The following is a 21145-nucleotide window of genomic DNA, read 5'->3' as shown; positions in this document are numbered from 1 at the left end:
GTAATGTTTGGAACTTATCCTAAGGTGTTTCATCACATCAGATTATCCTGTGAATATAATCTGTTCTTATGTGCTAATCAGACATGTTATTGTTTCAATGTACAAAGCTATCTTGCATATAAATGGCAGGAGGTAATCGCTAAATCTTTGTGATCTCATATCTAAAACATTCTTTCAGGGTGAAGACAAAATGGAGACAATAAACAACTTTGCTAAGTTGGATAAATGTAATAGATTGGTGTGGGAACTTTCCTATGTAGGAGAAATCATTTATACACGAGATTTTTTTATTAATATAAATAAGGGTTATGGTTCATTTTAGTTCATATGGTTTTAGTCATTGATTTCTTAAGTCTTTTAGGTTTATTCGTGTCTAAAATAATTTTTATATTTTTAAAAATATAATATATAAGTTTCTTTCGTCAAGTCTGAGTTAATAAACATTGAAGTTTATTTACGTATCATATTGATTTATTATAAATTATTAATATAATGATACATAATTTATTAAAAAAATATTCATTTTAGTTTTGTGATTTGGATTACTTTCAACTCTTATGGTTTTGTTTATATTTAAAATAATTTTTTTATTTTTAAAAATATAATATATAAGTCTTTCTCATTAAGTTTAAGTTGATAAACGTTAAAATTTGTTTATATGGCATGGTGACTCATAATAAATTATTAATATAATAATATGTATAATTTAAGTTTTAAAAAAAGTCTATCTTGTTGAGGAAGAGGAAGCAATCGAGGCTGACGAAGGCGTATAAGCAACGGTAGGAGAGGCCAACGATAAAGGTAAGGGAGAGCTAGACTATTACATCGTAGGCGCGATGAGTGGGGGCACATGAGATGATGAAATGGGAGGTGGTGTGGACGAAGACGCCTAGGAGGAGGAAGAGGGAACAAGAGACCATTGTATGCTTAGCGTCGGATTAGTCGATGCACATCCACTTAAGACAGAACCGGCTCCTAAGCTCATTGTCAATGCGGGAGAGACTATGTGCGTATGATACCCTACTAAGTAGTAGTGACTCGATGCTACTACTAGTTGTCTCTACCATGACGATGTCTCCTCCCGTCATTGATTATGATCTTAATTTTTTTAATTTAAATCACATATATTATTATATTAATAATTTATTATGAGTCAACATATCACATCACGTAAATAAACTCTAAGGGCTTATATGCTATATTTTTTAAAATGAAAAGTTTATTTTAAACATGAGCAATATCTTAAGGGCTTAAAAGATTCATAACCAAAATCACGAGGGCTAAATAGATTTTTTTTTTTATAACTTAAATTACGTATGTCATTATATTAATAGTTTATTATGAGTCAACATACTATATAAGCAGATTCTAACCTCTATTAACTTAGATTTATCAAAATAAACTTATATATTACGTTTTTAAAAATATATGAATTATTTTAAACATAAGTAAACTTTAAGTGATCCATCCAAAAACTTGAGCTAATCAGCCACCAATGTTATGGTAAACCTATTTGATTTAAGTCTTCTATACTATGAGATCCATTCTTTTCGCAAGATTTTTATTTGACCTGTTTGAATCATTAATCAACAGAAATCAGTTGAGCTAAAACATTGCATGCATTATGCTACAGTAAATATGAAAATGGTGTAAAATTACAAAGGAGATTGCTATTGCCGAACCCCCCCTTTTTTTTATCGGCAATACTCTTATTTCATATGCTTACCTAAAATATATATATAATTTACTAAATATAATTCCTTAATTATCAATCATATCCTTATTTTTCATGACTTCTCAATTATCATTATTTGATACTAAAGAAAAGAATAGAAGATAAGAACAATTATTGAAAAAACTTTATGGAAGAAGCAAAGAAGCTTTATTGAAGTAACTTTAGCCTTATTGAAGAAATGAAAATACTTCAATTCATTAACATGTTTCCTCTCCTATTTAATACAATCTATTTCATTTGTTGGTCAATCATCCTCGCCAGTAGTGCTAGGACTAGAACCCTAGTTGTATCCCCTTTGATCATTTTCAGAACCTTAATTGCTCCAATGTTGCTTCAATCATCTCCAACACATGTCGATGATCTATGATGCCATAAAACATGTGAATGTGTCAATAGTGATGATCTTTGATGCTGCATCAACATTGCAAGTTGTCAATTCGTCTTCGTCATCGGATATCTCCCTAACGATTTGACACAAAGGTAACCTTAAATCGACCTCATCTCCCCTTGCCCTTTTAGAAGTCAGTTGACTTCCATCAAACGAATTAATTCAAAGGAAAAAGACATATTGTGTGTCCCAACTAAACCTTTTCTACCATACCCAAAGTATTTATATTTTGGGCTTTTTCAAGATACATCTTCTAAGCACCGCCTACATATGAAATTAAATAATAATTTAAGGATATTTATATCTATTTATCGATGGATATATCATGAATATTAAAAGTTCTTCATGAGATTGTAAAGGAGATTACGATTTGTAACCCCCTCTTTATTATTTACCACCTTATTTAAAAAAAATTAATATATCAAAACTATCCTTTTGGAAATGAACATAAATATCATCTTATAGTTTCTCCTTTTTTTTTTCTCCTTAGAGGATAGTGTCAAGGGGGTGACGAGTGAGGTCAAAGCACAAGCGGGGGTCGACAATCAATGATGAGCGTTGACTTGGATGTGATGATTGGTGGGAACATAAGTTAGGAGGCAATAATCGATGATAGGGAGTTAGGAAGTATCGATAGCTATAAAGTGCACAGGTGGCTATCACAAGGGATGTGGGGAATGAAAAAAAAAAAGAGTAATATTAAAACTAAAAAGGTTATAAATAAAAAATATATTATTTGATTAATTTTTTAAGAGATTATGAATAGTAGACATTGTCAATAGTTAAAAAAGTATTCTGATTAAATGGCTAACACTCTGCACCACTCTACGGAGCTAGAAAACCCATAAAATGACTATCTCGATGGCTTGTTTCTGGATAGTTTTGGCCTTTGCACGATGATTGCACTCAACATATATTTATAAGCCTAAAACGATCATAAAAACCAACCAAAATATGGTTGTCAAGCTTACTGCAAACCCTCTACATACTATGAAAAGTATGAGCAAAGCTAAAAGATACCGAGATACATGAGTATTATCAAACATCCAATGTATAGCTTTGTTCATGATAGCTAGTTTGTCTCATATGCCTCTTTAATGATTCAACATAAAGGTAATTTTAAATCAATCTCACCTTCTGCTACGCACTCGAAAGTCAATCGAATTCCATCAGAAGGGCTGATTCAAAAGAGAAGAAAAACGTGGTGTATCCTAAAATATATTTCAAGCATTTTCAAGACCACTCGGAAGATGCATCTTCTAGACACTTACATATGAAATTAAATAATAAGTTGAGGATATTTATATCTATTTATTAAGGGATATATTAGGAATATTAAAAGTTCTTCATGAGATTACAAAGGAGATTACTATTTACAACCCCCTCTTTATTATTTATCACCTTATTTAATTTCTTTTTAGATAAGTAAAACTATCCTTTCATAAATGGATATAAATATCATCTTCTTCCTCTTCATCCTCTTTTTTTTCTTCTTCCTCCTCTTCTTTTTTTCTCTCCTCGGATGATGATAATGATAGTGTCTAGGGAGTGACAAGCGAGGTCATAACATAAGTCAGGGGTCGACAATCGATGACGAGCGTAGACTAAGATGTGATGATTGGTGGGGAATACAGGTTAAGAGGCAACGATCAACAATAGAAAGTTGGGAAGCGTCGATAACGACAGGGTGCACAGGTGGCTATCACAAGAGATATGAGAAAAGGAAAAAAATAAAAGAGTAAAATTTAAATTAAAGAGATTATAAATAAAAAAAATATTATTTTATTAATTTTTAAAGAGATTATGAATGGTAAGACATTATGAATAGTTAAAAAGTACTCCTTGTAAATAATAAAAAGAGACTGAATATAAATCTTCTTTCAAAATAAATAATTAAAACAAAAGAAAAAATGAAATATTGAACGACTAAATCAAAGAACCCAATTAATGAGACTTGTAACTAACTGCAAGCAGTCAAAATTATCCAAAGATATCCTCTTTTTACTCGAAATTATCCGTCGGGATAAGTATTTGCTCGATAAAATGATCCAAAAGGAATTCTTTTCTCCTCCATAGTCTCTGTCAGGATAAGCATTCTAAGAGGTTTTACGTCTGTCTACCTCTCAAAATACCCTTAACATGGCATAAAATCACATTAATGCCCTTAACCTTTTCACTGTTATCCCCTTTGTCAAAGACAAAGGTGATGGCAACTTTGTAATATAAGGCTCTTCCGTGTGCAAAGATTAGAGCAACCCGGTCAACCCCTGGCACGAACACTTGCATGGTGCCGTCCCTCCATGGAAATGGCTCGACCAAAGCTGTGCAGGCCTCATCTCCTCCTCCGCCTCCACCCCATATAAGAGATCTTGGACCTTCATCTCCTCCCCAATGATCTCAACTCCTCCCTGCCTTCTTCTCCAACGCCGAGCAGAATGAGCCTGAACTGCCTATCGTGCGGCGGGCACTCGGAGCCCAGGAGGGACACGAAGCTGGAGCATGGCCGCGACGACGTCCCGTGGGCGGCGAGGTGCTTCGGGGTCGGCCGGAGCTGGTCGGGGGAGCTGACCCCGCCGCCCCTCTACGCTCACCTGAGGAGCAGTTCCATCCCCGTGGACCCCCCCGACGACAAGCAGAAGGGTCACCGCAAGATCGCGAGCACCGGCAGCGCTCTGTTCGGTGGCAGCACGGACCGTCGAGAGGCGGGGGCGGCGACGGAGGAGGAGCCGTGGCTGGTGCGCAGCGGAGGCATGCGGCGGGACTGGAGCTTCGAGGATCCGCGCGAACGCATGGCCGGGGTGGTGAAGGGTTTAGATAGAGGGGCGTGGTGATTGTGTGATGGGAACTTGGTGGGCTGCATGATGCAAGCTTGTCTCATATGAAGCTTTAGGGTTCGAGTTGACGGCTTTGGAGGATGACAATGGCGATGTGGAGTTGACTCACCGTGTTATGTAGATTCGTTTCATGTCACTGAATAGTTCTTTCTTTTTTTTTTTTATTGTCACGTACAAAATTGTAGAACTGATATAATGTTGTTTATGTCTGGATTTTGTTTATACTTTACATAATAGAGGACTTAAAGTAAATCCATTTTGATTAATTTTTATGATCGTTTTAAGTCTATAAACATAATTTATGTGTAATCATTGTATAAAGATAAAATTATCCATAAATAGATAATTCAAATGGTTATTTTGAAAGTTTTCTAGTTTCATAGATTGCTGTAGAGTGTCAATACACAAAGTGATAGATAGGATTTTCGATGTAATGCTAGTATATGTTTGTATCTTTCGATTTTATTCATATTTTACATAGTATATACATGGCTTAAGTAAGTTTGGTAGTCCTATTTTGGGTAACTTTTGTGGTTGTTTTAGGATTATAAATGAAAGTTACGTGTAATCATCACATAAAGATAAAACTATCCAAAAATAAACTATCCAAACAATCATTTTAGGAGTTTTTTAGTTCAGTAGAGTGGTATAGAGTGTCAGCCAATATATAGTACCCAGGAGCTACCCGGGTAGCATATAGTTGGATAGGCCTTTGGTATAGTGTATAAGGCTAGTTTCTTACCTTGTTTTACAACAGTATCAACTTGTGAGGGATTTTGACAATGATGAATTACTTTGGACTCTTTATTATGCAATTATTTAGAGTTTACGAAATCTATATTTGTAATTTGTATTATTTATCAAGTGTTTACTGAAATGACTGTTTATGGATCCTAAGTTAAATGATTGTACTAACTCGTCTTCTCTTTTACATATCTTTAAGGGGTCCATAAAGGGTTTCGAGAAGGCTGACCATTTAGAGATGGACATACAAGGGTGTTGCATGATTTAGGTAAAACCATCTAAATCCGTGACAGATGATATAAGAGTGACAAGCATATTTAGAAACACTTATCATTCAAACATAGAGGACCTAGCGGGTTAACATTGAGGGCAACCAGCACGCACGATCATTTGAGAGAAACTGACATTAAAATGTAGGGAAATAAGTTACTTAAAGGAATGAGTATATAAGATTGTCATTCCAATGGATAGTCAATCCTTCGCATTAAAGGCATCGTGAGGATAAGTAAGCTAGAAAGAACGCATAACACATAAAAGTTGGAATGATTAAGTTTGAGTTATGGCTCAATGTTAACAACTAAACTAAATGATGCTCAAGGCATGTAATGCTCTTAGTAAAAGATGAGACCATATAAGAAGATATGAGTTGCTTAATGACAAAAAGTTGTACAAAGTTCACATATATGTGAGGGAAATTGCTAATTCGAAAAATTCGATATACATACAAGAGTTTGTATATGGACACCGGACTATTCATGGTCATCCCAAGATGATCAAAACACTGTAGAAATCAAATGACTATCCATTGTGTATGCAAATTTCTGTCCATGTGTTTAGGATTTGACTGGATAGTGTGAGCACCTCCATATACAAAGATCCTTTTCAATACTTATCCATTGGTAATAGAAATCTTATTTCTCTACTTGATGATAATGTTGATTCCAAAGTAAATTCTTGCTGCGGAAGGTATAAGCATTCAGAATGATTAGCCAAAATCAGTCAATGACCACTTCTTGGAAGCTGATGCCAGTGCGTGAACTAAAACTATATTTTTCTGTGTTTCCTTCTTCTACCTCTCAGTTTCGTTTAGAAATAAGATGATATGCATAGATATCCAATCCTCAGGATTTTCATAGACTAGAGTAGCCATTCAATGGTGGTAATTAAGGCATTCATTTTGGAACCAAGGTCGATATTCTCAAAGTTAGCTGATACATCTCTCGACCAATGTTAGTAATCATCGAGCTTGAAACTGTGTCTTCTCCGTTGATTCTATTTAAGCCTGTTATTATTAGTGACTTTGTTTTATTTTCCGATATGTACCAGTTGTCAATTTGTGTTGTAGATTGTCAATAATTCCTTGTATTTAGTGTGAACTGATACCCCTTATTTAGAAGTTAAAATGTGTGTCAGATTGATCATCATAAATATTCCCAGTAGATTATATTTTGTTTTAACAGTAGGATGTCTTCTTGTAAGGTACCAAAGATGATGTAGTGAATTGGCTTTATGGACATGGTTTATGGAAACTAGCGAAAGAACCATACGATCCCTTACGGATCAAAGGAGGAGGTCATTGCAATTACATCCGTCACCTATGCAAGTTCATTCAAGAAATGGAGAACCTGACGACTGCAACCCGGCTCAAGAAGATCCGACAAACTCTCAAACTCCCTGTCAAAGCTACCGCAACCACCAGCACCACCACCTTCACGACCAACTATTGCTGCCAAATTAGATGCAGGAAACCCGATTGCTGGAGCTGCCCACGGAGAGGATGTCTGATGGTGCGATGCTCCAAGGGATCTGCATACCTGTGCAACTGGTGTTGTGGAGATTGGCATTGATGGTGGCATCCGCTTTACAGATTTGCTCAAACTTCTAAACCTATCTATTGTATCGAGTTATGTATTATGTAGTCATTGCCAATTTGACGATGGTGTGCTTATGTTGCTAAATATATGTAAGATTATGAGAGGCAATGGTGTGCACAAAATCTATTTCAATACAGTTGCAGCTCTGTTGTTCTCATTCATGGTTTAAAGTGATGTCAATGAGCAATCAAATACACTGTTCAGCTACAGGGCTTCATCAGTATCCTTTAAATCTCCACAATAACAACATCATGGATCACATAAAAATGATTTACTGGATGATGGTTAGAAGAAGTCATCCAAATGTCTGACTTTGATATATGGTCAACCCACCCATGACTGTTTCTCCCTGAGGACGGTGACCAACTATGATTTGTTGATGCATGAGGACGAGACAGTGATATCTCAAATTATGAGTTCATTAACTACACCATTTCATATAAATACCAACGTATGAAGGAAACAACAATACATGGGATGAAAATTGAACTTTATTGTCGCCAATATTTACATGAACATGAATTTTCTTTTCCTTCCAGTATTATGATATACATGAACAAACAACATTTTCCATACAAGCTTTCATACAAGCAAGCTACTGCTCCAGCCACGAGATCATTGCCGAATCCACAGGTGTGTCATCGGACTTCATGAGGGCATCAATCTCTTGCATGAAGTCGTCGACATCATCTACGTTCTCCGTCTCCTCACACCCAACAAAGTCGTTCGACGATGACGACGAAACCGCTTCGGCCGTGGTCGAATCGGTGCCGGTGCCATGAGACATCAACGAGACTTGCAACTCTTTCGGGGTTGTCGAGCGAGCGTTGTCCACGCACTCCGTTTGTTCCGCGGCAACGCCGGTTGAGGATGAGAGCGAGGCCCCTGAGATCGTAGTCGAGGCAGCGAAGGTGTCATCGGACATCAGGAAGGCATGGACCTCTTCCAGGATCGGAAAGAAGGGATCGTCGGTGAAGTACATCTTCTCACACGCGACGAAGTCGATCGACGACGATGACGAGGAAACCTCTACGACCGTGGTCGAATCAATTCGAGTATCATCGAGTATCAAGAGAAGATCGACAAGGCCTGACGGCGAGGCCTTCGGGATGGTAGTCGAGGCTGTGTCGGTGTCATCCGACATCAAGGAGGCTTCAACCTCTCTGGTGAAGAAAGCATCGTCGATGCAGTTCTGTTCACCGCCATGATCGACCGACGGCGAAGACGAAGCCAAGAATGCTTCGAGTTCTTCCGCAGTTATCACGAGCTCACCTCCACTGACATCCGTTGACGATAGAGCGGCGGATGGGACTCCGGCTTCGTTCGGTGCAACTGAATCGACCGAGGAAAGATGACTCTCCGGGGGTGTCACAGCACGAGCCAATATGGGATGTTGCACCACCGCGGTTGGAGGTGGTGAGACGTCGGACTGCAATGCTCCGCTGGAATGTGCTGGCTTCTTTGAGAGAGTCGATGCTTTTGCTGAGAGAGTAGAAGATTCCTCTCTATTTCTCTTCTGCCCAACGAGGCTGCCGCCGGAGACCGTCTCTGTCGCGGCCTCCGTGAACGTCGACTCAACCTTTTTGATGAAATTGCCGCCGGAGATGGCATGATGCGAGCTCTTCTTAACGTGACAGAGAACTCGTCTCTCGAAGCCCGAGGAACACATCTCAAACTCGTACATGGTCCACCCGGAGTTTTTCCGCCGGCCATCGTTGAAGGAGAGGAAGCTCTTTCGTCCCACCACCATCTCGCGCCCGTCGACGATGGACTTGACTGGTTCTTGCTTTTTGTTCAGAGTCCAAGAACCGGTGCCGGCCTTTCGATCGACGCGCGAGCCGCCGCTGTTCTTGGGCTTGCGCTCCGCAAAGAAATAGCCCTCCTGTCGATCGCTGCAGAGAAGATTCCACGGCTCGGTGCCGTAGACATCGGCGAAGGCGACAGCGCGGCTTGGGAGCGGTGTGCCGGCAACGCAGTTGGCGAGGTAGTCGACCACGAGTTCCTCCGCCGTGGGAAGGAACCTGTAACCACTCGGAACGAGGTCGACGGGCTCCATGGACGACTAAAGACGGTTTCTTGACTAAGAGAGGTGAGGAAATCAACGAGGAGGAGGAGAAGGAGAATGGAGCAGAGGAGAGGCGAGAGGCAGGCGAGAAGACAGAGTGGGAGTGGGAGAGGAGAGGGATACGCCTATATAGGCAATGGCCGCGCGGGATTGGACAGATTCGATTCTTGAATCGAATCCAATAAGTTAGTTCTGGAAGCCCCCAAATTAATTAGACTAATTAGATTTTATCGTTGCATTATATATATATTTAATTTGAAATTAACTTTCGCACGTGCCTTCAGCTTCTTTGTATGTATCGCCGAGATCCACCAGCGAGCCGATCGCCCCCTTCGGTCTTCCTCGGCTCGGGAACGAAGGTGAGCAAGCCTCTTCTTTCAGCGAAACGTATGGACTTTAGGGCTGATCATGTCCCCCTGTATGCCAATTAGGTCGGACCTTTCCACAACCCCAGGTGATTTCCTTTCGATTCTTGCGTCATTATCGGTTTCGAATTCCTCCTTCGTCGCTGAATTTGCTATTTAGGTTCGTGTTTTGCGCATCATTTGAAGCGAATAGATCTTTGTCTGTGTCCCTTTCTTTTCTTCAAGAATGCGATCATCTGTTTGCTTGTTTTGTGATTTAGAATGAACGCAGGATCATGAGTCGCTTTTGTAGTTTAATTTTATTTCTCTTAGTCGGTGGTTTTTGTTTTATCGATAGAAATACCGAAGTCTCCATTAAGCGTCATTCAAAGCTAAAAATCGTCTTTGATTTCGCATGCTTCGTGTTTTCGTCGCTCCGATCGTTCACTGTTTTGTAAGCTTATTTTGATTCGCGTGGATAGTTGCTTTTTCATTAAATAAGTCAAATTCCGCATTCAAGATTAGGGATTTGTGATCTTGGATCATTTGCATGCTTCTTGATTTCTGAGTCCGATCAAGCAAAGCTAATTTTTGAGTGCTTCATGTTTTAGTAGTGTTTCCGATCCTTTACCATCGATTGTTATTTTGGTTTCTCAATAGTTTCTTTTATGAAAAACCAAACTCTATTAAATCTCAGGGATTTTATACTTTGGTGTGCTTCACATTGTAGTGGTATCAGTTCTGCTGGTTGGATTGTGAGCCAGGCCCTGTTAATTCTGCTGCCTTTGACCCTGTCTTTGGCATTCTAATGATGCTCTTGTTTTAGGATATTTATCATTTACTTTTAACATTTCAGTGTTTCTTGAATGTGACAGTCATATTTCCCTTTTGCATCTGCAGCGAGACATATCGTTCCTATGACTTGCCATTCTGCTCACCAGGTTATTATTATTCACTTATCCTTACTGTTCCATCGACTTCTGAGCTGCATGATGAGTCCTGTTAGCAAACACTATTTGTACGTTTATGAGTGTGTACAACTCTTTACGAAACTTTGTTGATTTAGAGCATGTTACCGAAAAGACGGAAGCCCTTGGGGAAGAAGTTCTAAATGGTGATCGTTTGGTCGATGCACCGTACGAATTATATTTTCTTGGAGGAGCAGCAGTCAAAAGTCTCTTTGTCAAAAAAAACATGTCAAAAGAAGATGTTGCAAAGTTCAGACATGCTGCTGTATCAAAGGACTATTACTTATGATCTGCCTTCATGGGGTTTGATGGGCAAGATTGAGGGGGTCATTCGGGCAAAGACAAGTACTTTATCTTTAAACACATCCACTTCAATATCCTTTACGATGATGATCGGGTCATAGAGATCAATGTACAAACATACCCCAATATTAATGTGGATATGTCGGAGGATAGGGAATTGGATGTTGAGTTTTTTTTTTTTTTGTGACATGGAAAAAGGCTGATGTATCTTTTGAAGAAAGGATGGCAAAGTACTCAAGAAGGACATCCTCTATGCCCCAACATTTAGAGATTCATTGGTTCTTAATTGTTAATTCATGTGTGAACTGGATTTCTTGCTACTATTCTCATGTGTGTGTTCAAAAATGATTTTGTAAGGTAAGATATTCTCTCGTTGAGTTTGTTCAGCAAGGCATAGTAGTCTAAGGGGATGATGATCTTCGAAATTCTAAAGGGAAGAATGCGACGAGAAAAGTTGTTCCAATATGACATATATCTAAGAACGATAAGTCTCGATTCTCCAAAAAGAGAATCATGTGTAATGGATCACATATGTTGAGTAGGTCTTAAGACAAAAATTTTATAAAACTCAATGGAATAAGTGAGTAGCAAAGATTTGTCACATGATCTTGCATAAGGTAATGCATTACGAGATTGAGGGAGCGACTCAAGGCAATACCAAATGAATGCACACTTAGAGTTGATGTGAAGATTATACTCAACAGAGAACTGACCCGTGAAATGGCAGGTACGAGGGCCACCATCAACTCAATGCAAACCGATGATGGGAGCAACTTAAGTGAAACTTAGTGAAGTGAACAAGCCACATAAAGAGAGTCGACATAGAAAAGAGAACATGATGCCAAATTTGAATAATACTTCGAGGAGTATGCATTTTATTTCGACGAAGCATTTGATGGAGGAACTAACGTGACTCACCTTACAAAAGCAAAGTTGGGGCTAAAATGTCTTAGTACGAGAAAATAGGGTACAAAGGTAGATACTCTTGAAGAATATCATAGTACTACCATTTAAGTTGCTGCAAAGGATATGGTGCGCAACAAAAATTATGTTGGGGGGTAGACGCCTAGGATCTAAACAGTGGTGCACCAATTTCAACGAAGTCAATGGCCTTCGAGGGCTGCTAGGCAACGAACTATCTTAAGGCTATACTTCATCCGGGTGTGACCCGAGAGCGGATGGATGAAGATTGATTCTCAAAGGAGCGAACACAATTAAAGGTGACAGAGGACCTACGATGTGCTAGCAAAGACCACATATGGAGATATTGTACTCCGAGTTCATCCCACAAAGATAAAAAAAAAGTAATGGAGATATTACTAGTAGGTGATATGGTACAATGGATCATGGTAGAATAGTTCAATCCTTTACTCTTATTGAGGGAGAGCGCTTGGATGTGAAAGAAGCCCAGGAGATAGAGAATGCAAAGCAAACTCCAAGTACCAAGGTAAAATTAAAGGGTAGAGGCTAGGGAACTTCGTAAGACTAGTGTTAATGAGCTTCTCATCAATATTGGCAAAAATGAGAGACTTCGGGGTAATATATGAATGCTCGACTAAGGAATGAAATAGGCAATATATGATATTATACTTTTTCTACTCAAAGGAGTAGGCGACAGAGATAATGGAGAAGATAGCATAATCCTAGAGGTGACCAAAACTAATGGACACTTACTCTAAGTTAGGACAAAATTTTTTCTTTTCGAGTAAAACTTTTAGCATTCCAGAAATTTGATAGGAGTGAAAAGGTGAATTATAGTAACTAACTCAATATAATGAGTACAAATACTTCGAGTATTTCAGAAGTATAAGTAAAGAACAAGCGAAGGCTAATAACTAGCTTAATGCATAGGGTGTAACTCTCAAGGTGATGAGTGAAATTAAGTAATCTTTACCTTCTTAACTCTGAAGAGAATGAGTAAAACCGAGTATTTCAGTTCTCCTATTTATCTAGTAGATGAGCTCTACATACATTCAAAGACCTTTCGAAGAAAGTGAAAGATAATAGTTATCAAATTCTCACTAATGGTGATCGGTTCTATTAAGAGTAGATTGTTCATTTTATTTTCCAACAAAATATCAATCGAAAGCAAAAGTGATGCAAACTAACTTAGACACGACAACTAAGTAGAAGAGAAATCGATAGGCTAATTTTGTGGAGGAAAAAGCAAAAAAATTTAAAGTCTATGAGGCGATGTTTATTAAAGCTCTAATAGGCATTCACCTAGTTCAAGTAGCATGAGATGTTTGAGAGATTAGTACATAACAAGAAAGATATTTTTCGAAGAATTCGTAAGAACCAATTAAGATTAACACAATTTGGTCGATCTCATACCACAATCAATGTCATTAGCAAGTAGAAGTAGCATGGTAGGTCAAAGTTTGACTACTCAGCAACAACGACAAAGAGCAGCTAAGAGCCAAGAGGCGTGTTGCAATTGGAGCAAAAGATTGAAGATTCAATAAAGGCGAGGAGATACAGCATCTACAAAAGCTTCGACGAGGATATTGAAGGAATAAATGAGGGAGAATATTATTGACAAAGCTATAAATAAAGTATTCGATGTAATACTCATGTGCGTCCAAGTCTTTCAATTTTATTCATACTTTACACAATATATAGGTAGTAGATTTGGTAGTCTATTTTGATTAACTTTTATAGTCATTTTAGGCTTATAAATATAGGTGTGTGTAGTTGTCTCGTAGATGCATAACTACTCAAAAACAAGTCATCCAAGCAACTATTTTAAGGGTTTTCTAACTCTAAAGAGTGGTGTAGAGTGTCAAACAACACAATACCCAAGAGCTACCCAGGTGACACATAATTGGATGAGTATTTGGGGTAGTGTCGAGGTCTGATTCACTGTCTTGTTCCATAGTAGTGTTATGTGGGAACTTTTGATCATGGCAGACCACCTTAGATCCTTTGTCGTGTGTCCGTTTAGAATTACGAAGTTTGTAATTTACATTGCCTAGTATTTGTTAAAATAGTTGTTTGTAGTTCTCGAGCTAAATACTTTCTCTAATTCGTCTTCTCTTTTATAGATTCTAAATGAACCATAATAGGTTTATGGAAGACTGACTCTCTGTGGACAAATACGTAAGGATACCATATGGCTTAGACAAATCAACTAGGTTCAAGATATTATGGTATAATTAAAATAGATACTAAATTTTTAAAATATTTTATGAAAAAAATACCTCTCAAACTTTGTGTCAAATATCTTCAATAAATCAATCATCTCAAATTCATACGGGGATACAATTTCGATGTCGAATAGATGAAGTAATATCTAATAGACGATAAGATTATATATATATATATATATATATATATATATATATATATATATATATAAACTGCTGTTACCACTTAGGCTATCTATATTCCTCGATTGATATAATACCAATAACAACGTTTGGGGTCGATTGATGATTTATTAGTGTGATATCGGTTGACATGAATACAGTCTCTTGTGTTTCCCCTTCCTCACCATTCCCTCCTTGACTCTCCCTGCCCTCTGAAGTCACCCCAAAGAACAACTCAAAGTCAATGGTCAGAGCTCTATGTATAAATGAACTGATGTGTAAGCATCTACATGTGTAATATAATGTGTCTTAACCTTTGACTCATTGACGTCCACTATCTCTCTCTCTCTCCTAAATACGCGGTTTTAGATACTTATCCTCCAACTTCCCCATCCTAAACGACAGTCTGAAACAAAGACCAACGCAAACCTCTCCTTCTGACACTGTCTTATCGATTCTCGCAGCTCTCTTTGAATCAAGCACAGAGGAAAGGAAGAAGAAGAGAATATCGAGGAATGGAGAACTCCAAGAACCACAATGGTCTCGGAGTCAACAAGGTCATCAAGAAGGAGGCCGCAGCCGTCAACCGCGGGCCGCCACTCCCGCGCCAGCCGCGCGTCTACAACATCCGCAGTAGCGACTTCCGGTCAGTGGTTCAGCAGCTCACCGGCGCCTCCTCTGCCCTTCCTCGCCCGCGCCGCCTCAACCAGTCCCGTCCCCCGCCGCTACAGGCTCCCGTTCCTCCCCGCCCCGCCCCTCTCGCGCCGCCACCCGCCGAGTCTCCCTTCTCCGCCTACTTGCGCTTCCTGGAGACCTCCCTCCTCCACTCCGACGGGCCCCGCCGCGCCGCCGCCTCGTCCCTTCATCCTCCTTCTCCGCCGCCGCTCGACCTTCAGTCGCCCAGCGAGTTCTTGCACCTGCAGTCACCTGGGTTCCTCCACCCTCAGCTGCCTCTCTCTCCCAGCAACCCGTTCTCGCCGCTGGCCTTTCAACCTCTGCCGCCGCCGTCGCCGGACGTGCTCTTCCCTCGGTCTCCTATCTGGAAGGATCTGTAACATGTTTCTTGCATCCGTTGGTTGATTGGGAGTACGAAGGACGAAATCTTCCCATTATATTTCTTTGTTTGTAGAATTAACTTCATGCAGTAGAAGAAAACTGCAAACTGAAAGCAGTTCATATAATAATCAACAAAACCTGTCCTCCTTCTCTTGCTATGAAGAACATGTGAAGCTCTAAAGCACGAGTAAGTTGTGGACAAAGCAGTAATATCCTAACTATTTAAGGTCTCTAATATATGGATCTTTTACGTTAATTAGACTAAAAAAAAAAAATCAATATTTATAGTTTCTAGTAAAATCTATTATGTCTATTATCTCTCTCTATCTCTACATACACATATATCATCTTACTAGGGTTATACTTAGTAAGATATTAGCTATCTTACATGATAAGATTCTTAATTCTTCAAAATATGATCCCTTGATCAAATTTTACACACACATAAACATATATATATATATATGTATATATATATATATATATATATATATATATGTATGTATATATATATATATGTATATATATGTATATATATATATATGTATATATATATGTATATATATATACATATATATATATACATATATATATATATATGTATGTATATATATATATATATATATATATATATATATGTATGTATGTATATATATATATATATATGTATATATATATATATACAAACATACATATATATATATATATATATATATGTATGTTTGTATATATATATATATAGATGTATATGTATATAACTATCAAACATTGAGATCCATATAGTGAAAAAATAAAAATAAACATAAAAAACTATTTAAGTAGGTTGGGATTTATGCATGGCAGCATGTGTATAAATTTCATTTTATTGTACATGCACAACAGCATTAAATAAAATTTGCAGTCAAAATTTGTGCATACATTTCTTGCAGTCAAAAATAAATTTAGAGTCAACCTGTCAAGATTTAAGGAACAAATGCTGATTAATTTTGATTTGTTCAACTGTGTAATAGCACACGGGCTTCTTGCAATGTTTGCTAAAGAAACAAGTCAACTCATCACAAACTGACATAGAATGAACCTTTGATTCAAGTGTCTATCCAATCTAACATTATTCAAGTGTGACTCAGCACATAGACTTCTTTGATCATTGCAATAATAAAACATCAACGAATTCAGATGAGTTCAGCAGCATAGCACTCAACAGATGTTTCTTAATCATTTAATGTGGCAGGTCACAGAAGGAATGGCTGATTTATTTGATTACATGTTCAGTAGAAGCGAGCATCAGAAGTTGTTCAGATAAGTTGGGTCAACTGAGCAAACATAGCATAGCATCAGAGAATTGACTCCAAGCAAAACCCATGTTGGCTATTGCCACTGAAGATTGAGTCTTCTATGAGGATTGGAAGAGAATGGTCTTCTACTGAAGTTGAAATACACAGATGGATGATCAGATAACTTTGCATCCAAGGAATGATTGTTTCCAACTGAGATCATGCACTTCACTTCTGACCCTTGCTTAAAAATGTAGGTGTCAATGTAACAATTCCTATGAAGAAGATTGTAGCTATTGATTGGAAATCATACAGGTCGGCCACCGACTTTAATTCACCAAGAGCTGTTCCTGCCTGGGAATCAAACAAGGTGATCAGTACCTACTTGGGCAATTTCATGATGAAGCAGAACGGAAGGAATGATACCCGCACGGTGACGTATGCTGCAGGGATGAGCCCAATTGAAGTAGCCAAGAAGAAAACACGGTAGGGCACATTGACTATGGGAGAAGCCATGTTAATGAATGTGTTCGGCAGTGTCGGCGTGACTCGAAGGAACAGCAGGTAGTTAAACAACTTCTCTCTTCGTTTTGCAACCTGTCAGCACAGATACTGCATCAAGCAGATTAAGATGCAATGTAAGATGCAGAGAAATGAGGAAATACTATTTTGTAAATTGTGAGGAAAGGATGGGCAAGATAAACAAAGATTTCAAGATTTCAAATGATCAAAATCTAACATAGCAATGAGAAATCACAGTTCAACATTCAAGGTCATAAGTATAAATTTAATGCCTAAATAAATTGGTAAGAACAAATTGAGATGTCTATGCTAATGAGAGAACATAGGCGATATCATATATGCACCACTTAGATTGTTTGCTGCTGTAGAAAATTTAAATTGAAGATTTTCTAGATGGTACAAGCAAGATGAATCAATCAAATCCCTTAGAACATAGGGCAGTGTTTCTCGTAGCACAACTCTTAAATCAGAATGGTTATAAACATGAAATTTCAAGCACTCAGTAAGCAAGATTGAATTAAACCAATTTTAAATTCCAAGTCCTGGTTATTATAAAGGACTATCATGAAACTTATGGTAGCAACACATAATGTTCTTCCAGTTTACCTGAGCCTGGAAAAAAGTCAGCTTATCTGGCCACAATGAGAAAACCAGGGGCCTTCCTATCATCTTCGACAGGAAAAAACAGGAAGAGGCACCGGCAGTTGCAGCAACAATCACCAAAACCATGCCTCCAGCAACTCCAAAGAGGGCTCCAGCTAGTAGTGACATAAACACAGTTCCTGGGATCATGAAGGTCTGCATAAAGATGTAAACTGTAAAGTAGCACATCAAGACCTGCATAGTGTAGTCGCTTGTGTAGCTTTCTAGATGATCCCTGCACATGGTTCAAAATTCTCAGCGTTTGTCTTGGTTCATAAAAAAATTCCAACTTATGCAAGAGAACATTTGAAGTGAACAAAGTTCTTAAGGCATAATTGTTGAATTTAGAACTACTAAGTTTGCAGTTAGTAACTGTAGCTAGTGACCTAAATAAAGTAAAAGAAAATCTAGCATACCTTGTCTTTATCCAATTTGGAGCTGCTAGGATCAGAACCAACAGAATGTAAAAAAGTATAGAAAGCTGAGGTTGTACAAAGCTGACATATGGGCACATGATGGCACACCACCAGCAATATAACACAGATAAAGTAATGGTAACAAATAAATTGGCATGAGGTAGTGTGTCCACTCCTCTAACCTCAGCTTTCTATACTTTTTACTAAGTTTGCAGTTAGTAACTGTAGCTAGTGACCTAAAGTAAAAGAAAATCTAGCATACCTTGTCTTTATCCAATTTGGAACAGCTAGAATGACAAACCACAGAATGTAAAAAGTATAGAAAGCTGACATATGGGCACATGTAGTGTGACCACTCCTCAAACCATTTTGCATCTGACTTTTGACCAGAACTAGTGTTACATCTGAGAGGTACAACTTTCTACAATTTAAATTTTAAGATAAAAATTATTCAAGAGTGGGAAAAGGGAAATCCTAATCTTCGGGCCCAAGTGAATTATGAAAGAGTTATGCCTTGAAATTTGGAAGAAGACATCCACTAATGTGTACTTTTAGCAGCTTTCTTTGACCTAATGGCTGCTGACATATGACTCATAGGTTTTAATCTTTGTCAATTTTCTTAAAGACATTGAGTAGTCCGATGTCAATTCAATTTACTGCACAACTTCAACATGGTCTGGGTCATTGCTTCACATGCGCAATAAATATACATAACCTTTTTTCTACTTCTTTCTAGAATTAACAAATAACTTAGTTCATCCCATGCAAATATTAACCAAGCCAAATTATTTTGAGTAAATTTTCATTATTATTCTAAAAAGTTTAAGCAAAAGGTGATTCTTTGCGAAAGCCTACATGAAATCTCTAACACTAGGTACCTAAAAAATACTTAATATGTCAAGATTTAAATTTTTTTTAATGCAGGTGACTATGAAAGTTAGATAGATCATAAGCAAGCAAATAAACCAAAAAGTGGTACTTGACAGAATAAGGTAGCCATCTCTGCCTACCCAGAAAGACCACTCGGCTGTGCTCAGAAAAATTACCAATCTTTCTATGAATCTACAGAGCATTCTTCTTCAAACAACTATCCTCTTGTCTTGACAAATTCTAACGCACGGAAGGTTAGCTCATGGAATCAAAATGTGAAATATGTACATTGTTCTTCGTAAAGATACTGTAAATTGACAATTACGTAGCTCATTACCCGTTTACACATTCACCAACTCAATTCACCGAAGCAATGCAATATTCAAAAGAAATCCAAGAAATAAGATCCACATAACAATATAGGTACTGCTCCATTCCCTTCATCGAGATCTAATCGGTGAAGAACAAGCAGAACCGAATCAAGAACCCAAACAATCAAGCCACCCGAAAGACACCCTTGAACACCAAAACATAAAAAAGCACGCGAACTTTAAGCCAAAGATGAGCTATCGACGACGAGGAAAGCATATCCGGGTCCAAACCTGAGGATCCGGAGGTCCTCGAGGGTGCGAGGGAGTTTAAGGAAGCGGTAGTCAGAGGCGGGCATCGTCAGGTACAGCCCCACGAGCCCCAACATGTAGCTCGCCAAAACCCCCGTGGCCGCCGCCACCTCCAGGCGGGACAACGGGAACCTCCGACGGCCGCCCATCTCCCGGCTTCCCCCCACCCTGTACAGATCAGACCCCGTTCCCACGGAAAGAAAACGGCGATGCAGGAGGGGAGAGGAGGAGGAGGAGAAGAAGAAAGGAAACGAAAGCCTCGGCCTTTCTTCTTCCGCTGCCGTTTGGAGGAGGGGAAGGTGGTGGTTTGTTATGAGGAGTTTAGCAGATAGCGTGTTCCGCAGGGGCAGAGGAACCCGTGGCGAATATTCTCCGTCACCGTGGTATTAGACGCAACGGAAACGTGTCGGTCAGTTTCTTCACGTGACCGTTACCTCCAGTCGGATCCGTGTCACCTGTCCCGTCCGAAGCCACCGAAGTCGTATTTCGACAGCACCTGTTGGCGGGGCCCAACTGTTGACGAATCATGCGTCTAATTATGTCTATTTGGCCGCTCGGTCAAGACATAGAGACAAGACATAGTAGCGCATGTGCTTCACAACAGCGGTTCCTTGAGAGACTTGCTTCTCATCGTGTGTGTCAATATGCAAACGTGAGTCACGGACGTGAAGAATAGCACCACCTGGTATTATAACCCTATTAAATATTACGATCATAATCATATAAGTCATCATAATTTAATCCAAAATTGTCCCTGTTGCTGGTGCTATAACATTCGACTTCAACGTCAACAACAGCATCAATTAATAATAGATAAATTATATATAAATATTGGATTTGTCTCAGATAGATATTTATACGAATTGTGATTATTGAGATGTTTGACTGATATCATAAAACAAACATATCTCGAGTTATTTGGATACCAAGCAGCCAATGATGGCAACCAAGAAATCATATATCTTTAATTGCAATCGATATAGCTTCTAGATTCTGTAATGTTAGTTTTCAAACTTCTAATATCTGGAATAAGTATGTGCACACATCAAACACAACCAAGAAATTTAAATAAATGCAAGCATCATTTTGAAATATTAAGTTTCCTTCAATTTCTTCCGCAAATACTTATTAAAAAGAAGACAACAAAGTATACTATTTAATGGCATTAAAATGATAAAACAT

At 38.4% G+C, this 21145-nt stretch overlaps 2 protein-coding genes across 2 annotated transcripts; one reads left to right on the top strand and one right to left on the bottom strand.

Annotated features, from left to right (window-relative positions):
* Nucleotides 1-15078: 15078 nt before the first annotated feature.
* Nucleotides 15079-15618, top strand: LOC103998974 (protein HAIKU1-like). Its single transcript, XM_009420604.2, has one exon. It carries the CDS (start codon nucleotides 15079-15081, stop codon nucleotides 15616-15618), a length of 540 nt encoding a protein of 179 aa, XP_009418879.2.
* A 1120-nt stretch (nucleotides 15619-16738) lies between these two features.
* Nucleotides 16739-20312, bottom strand: LOC103998754 (uncharacterized membrane protein At4g09580). Its single transcript, XM_009420326.3, has 4 exons — nucleotides 19946-20312; nucleotides 18022-18292; nucleotides 17320-17490; nucleotides 16739-17247 (listed from the first exon to the last, which is right to left on the bottom strand). The coding sequence occupies exons 1-4, from the start codon at nucleotides 20110-20112 to the stop codon at nucleotides 17122-17124; spliced, it is 735 nt and encodes a 244-aa protein (XP_009418601.2). The 5' UTR covers nucleotides 20113-20312; the 3' UTR covers nucleotides 16739-17121.
* Between the last annotated feature and the right edge of the window lie 833 nt (nucleotides 20313-21145).

The sequence above is a fragment of the Musa acuminata genome, chromosome BXJ1-9, assembly GCF_036884655.1.
Source record: "Musa acuminata AAA Group cultivar baxijiao chromosome BXJ1-9, Cavendish_Baxijiao_AAA, whole genome shotgun sequence".
Taxonomy (NCBI): domain Eukaryota; kingdom Viridiplantae; phylum Streptophyta; class Magnoliopsida; order Zingiberales; family Musaceae; genus Musa; species Musa acuminata.
This window is presented reverse-complemented; position numbering and strand designations above follow the sequence as displayed.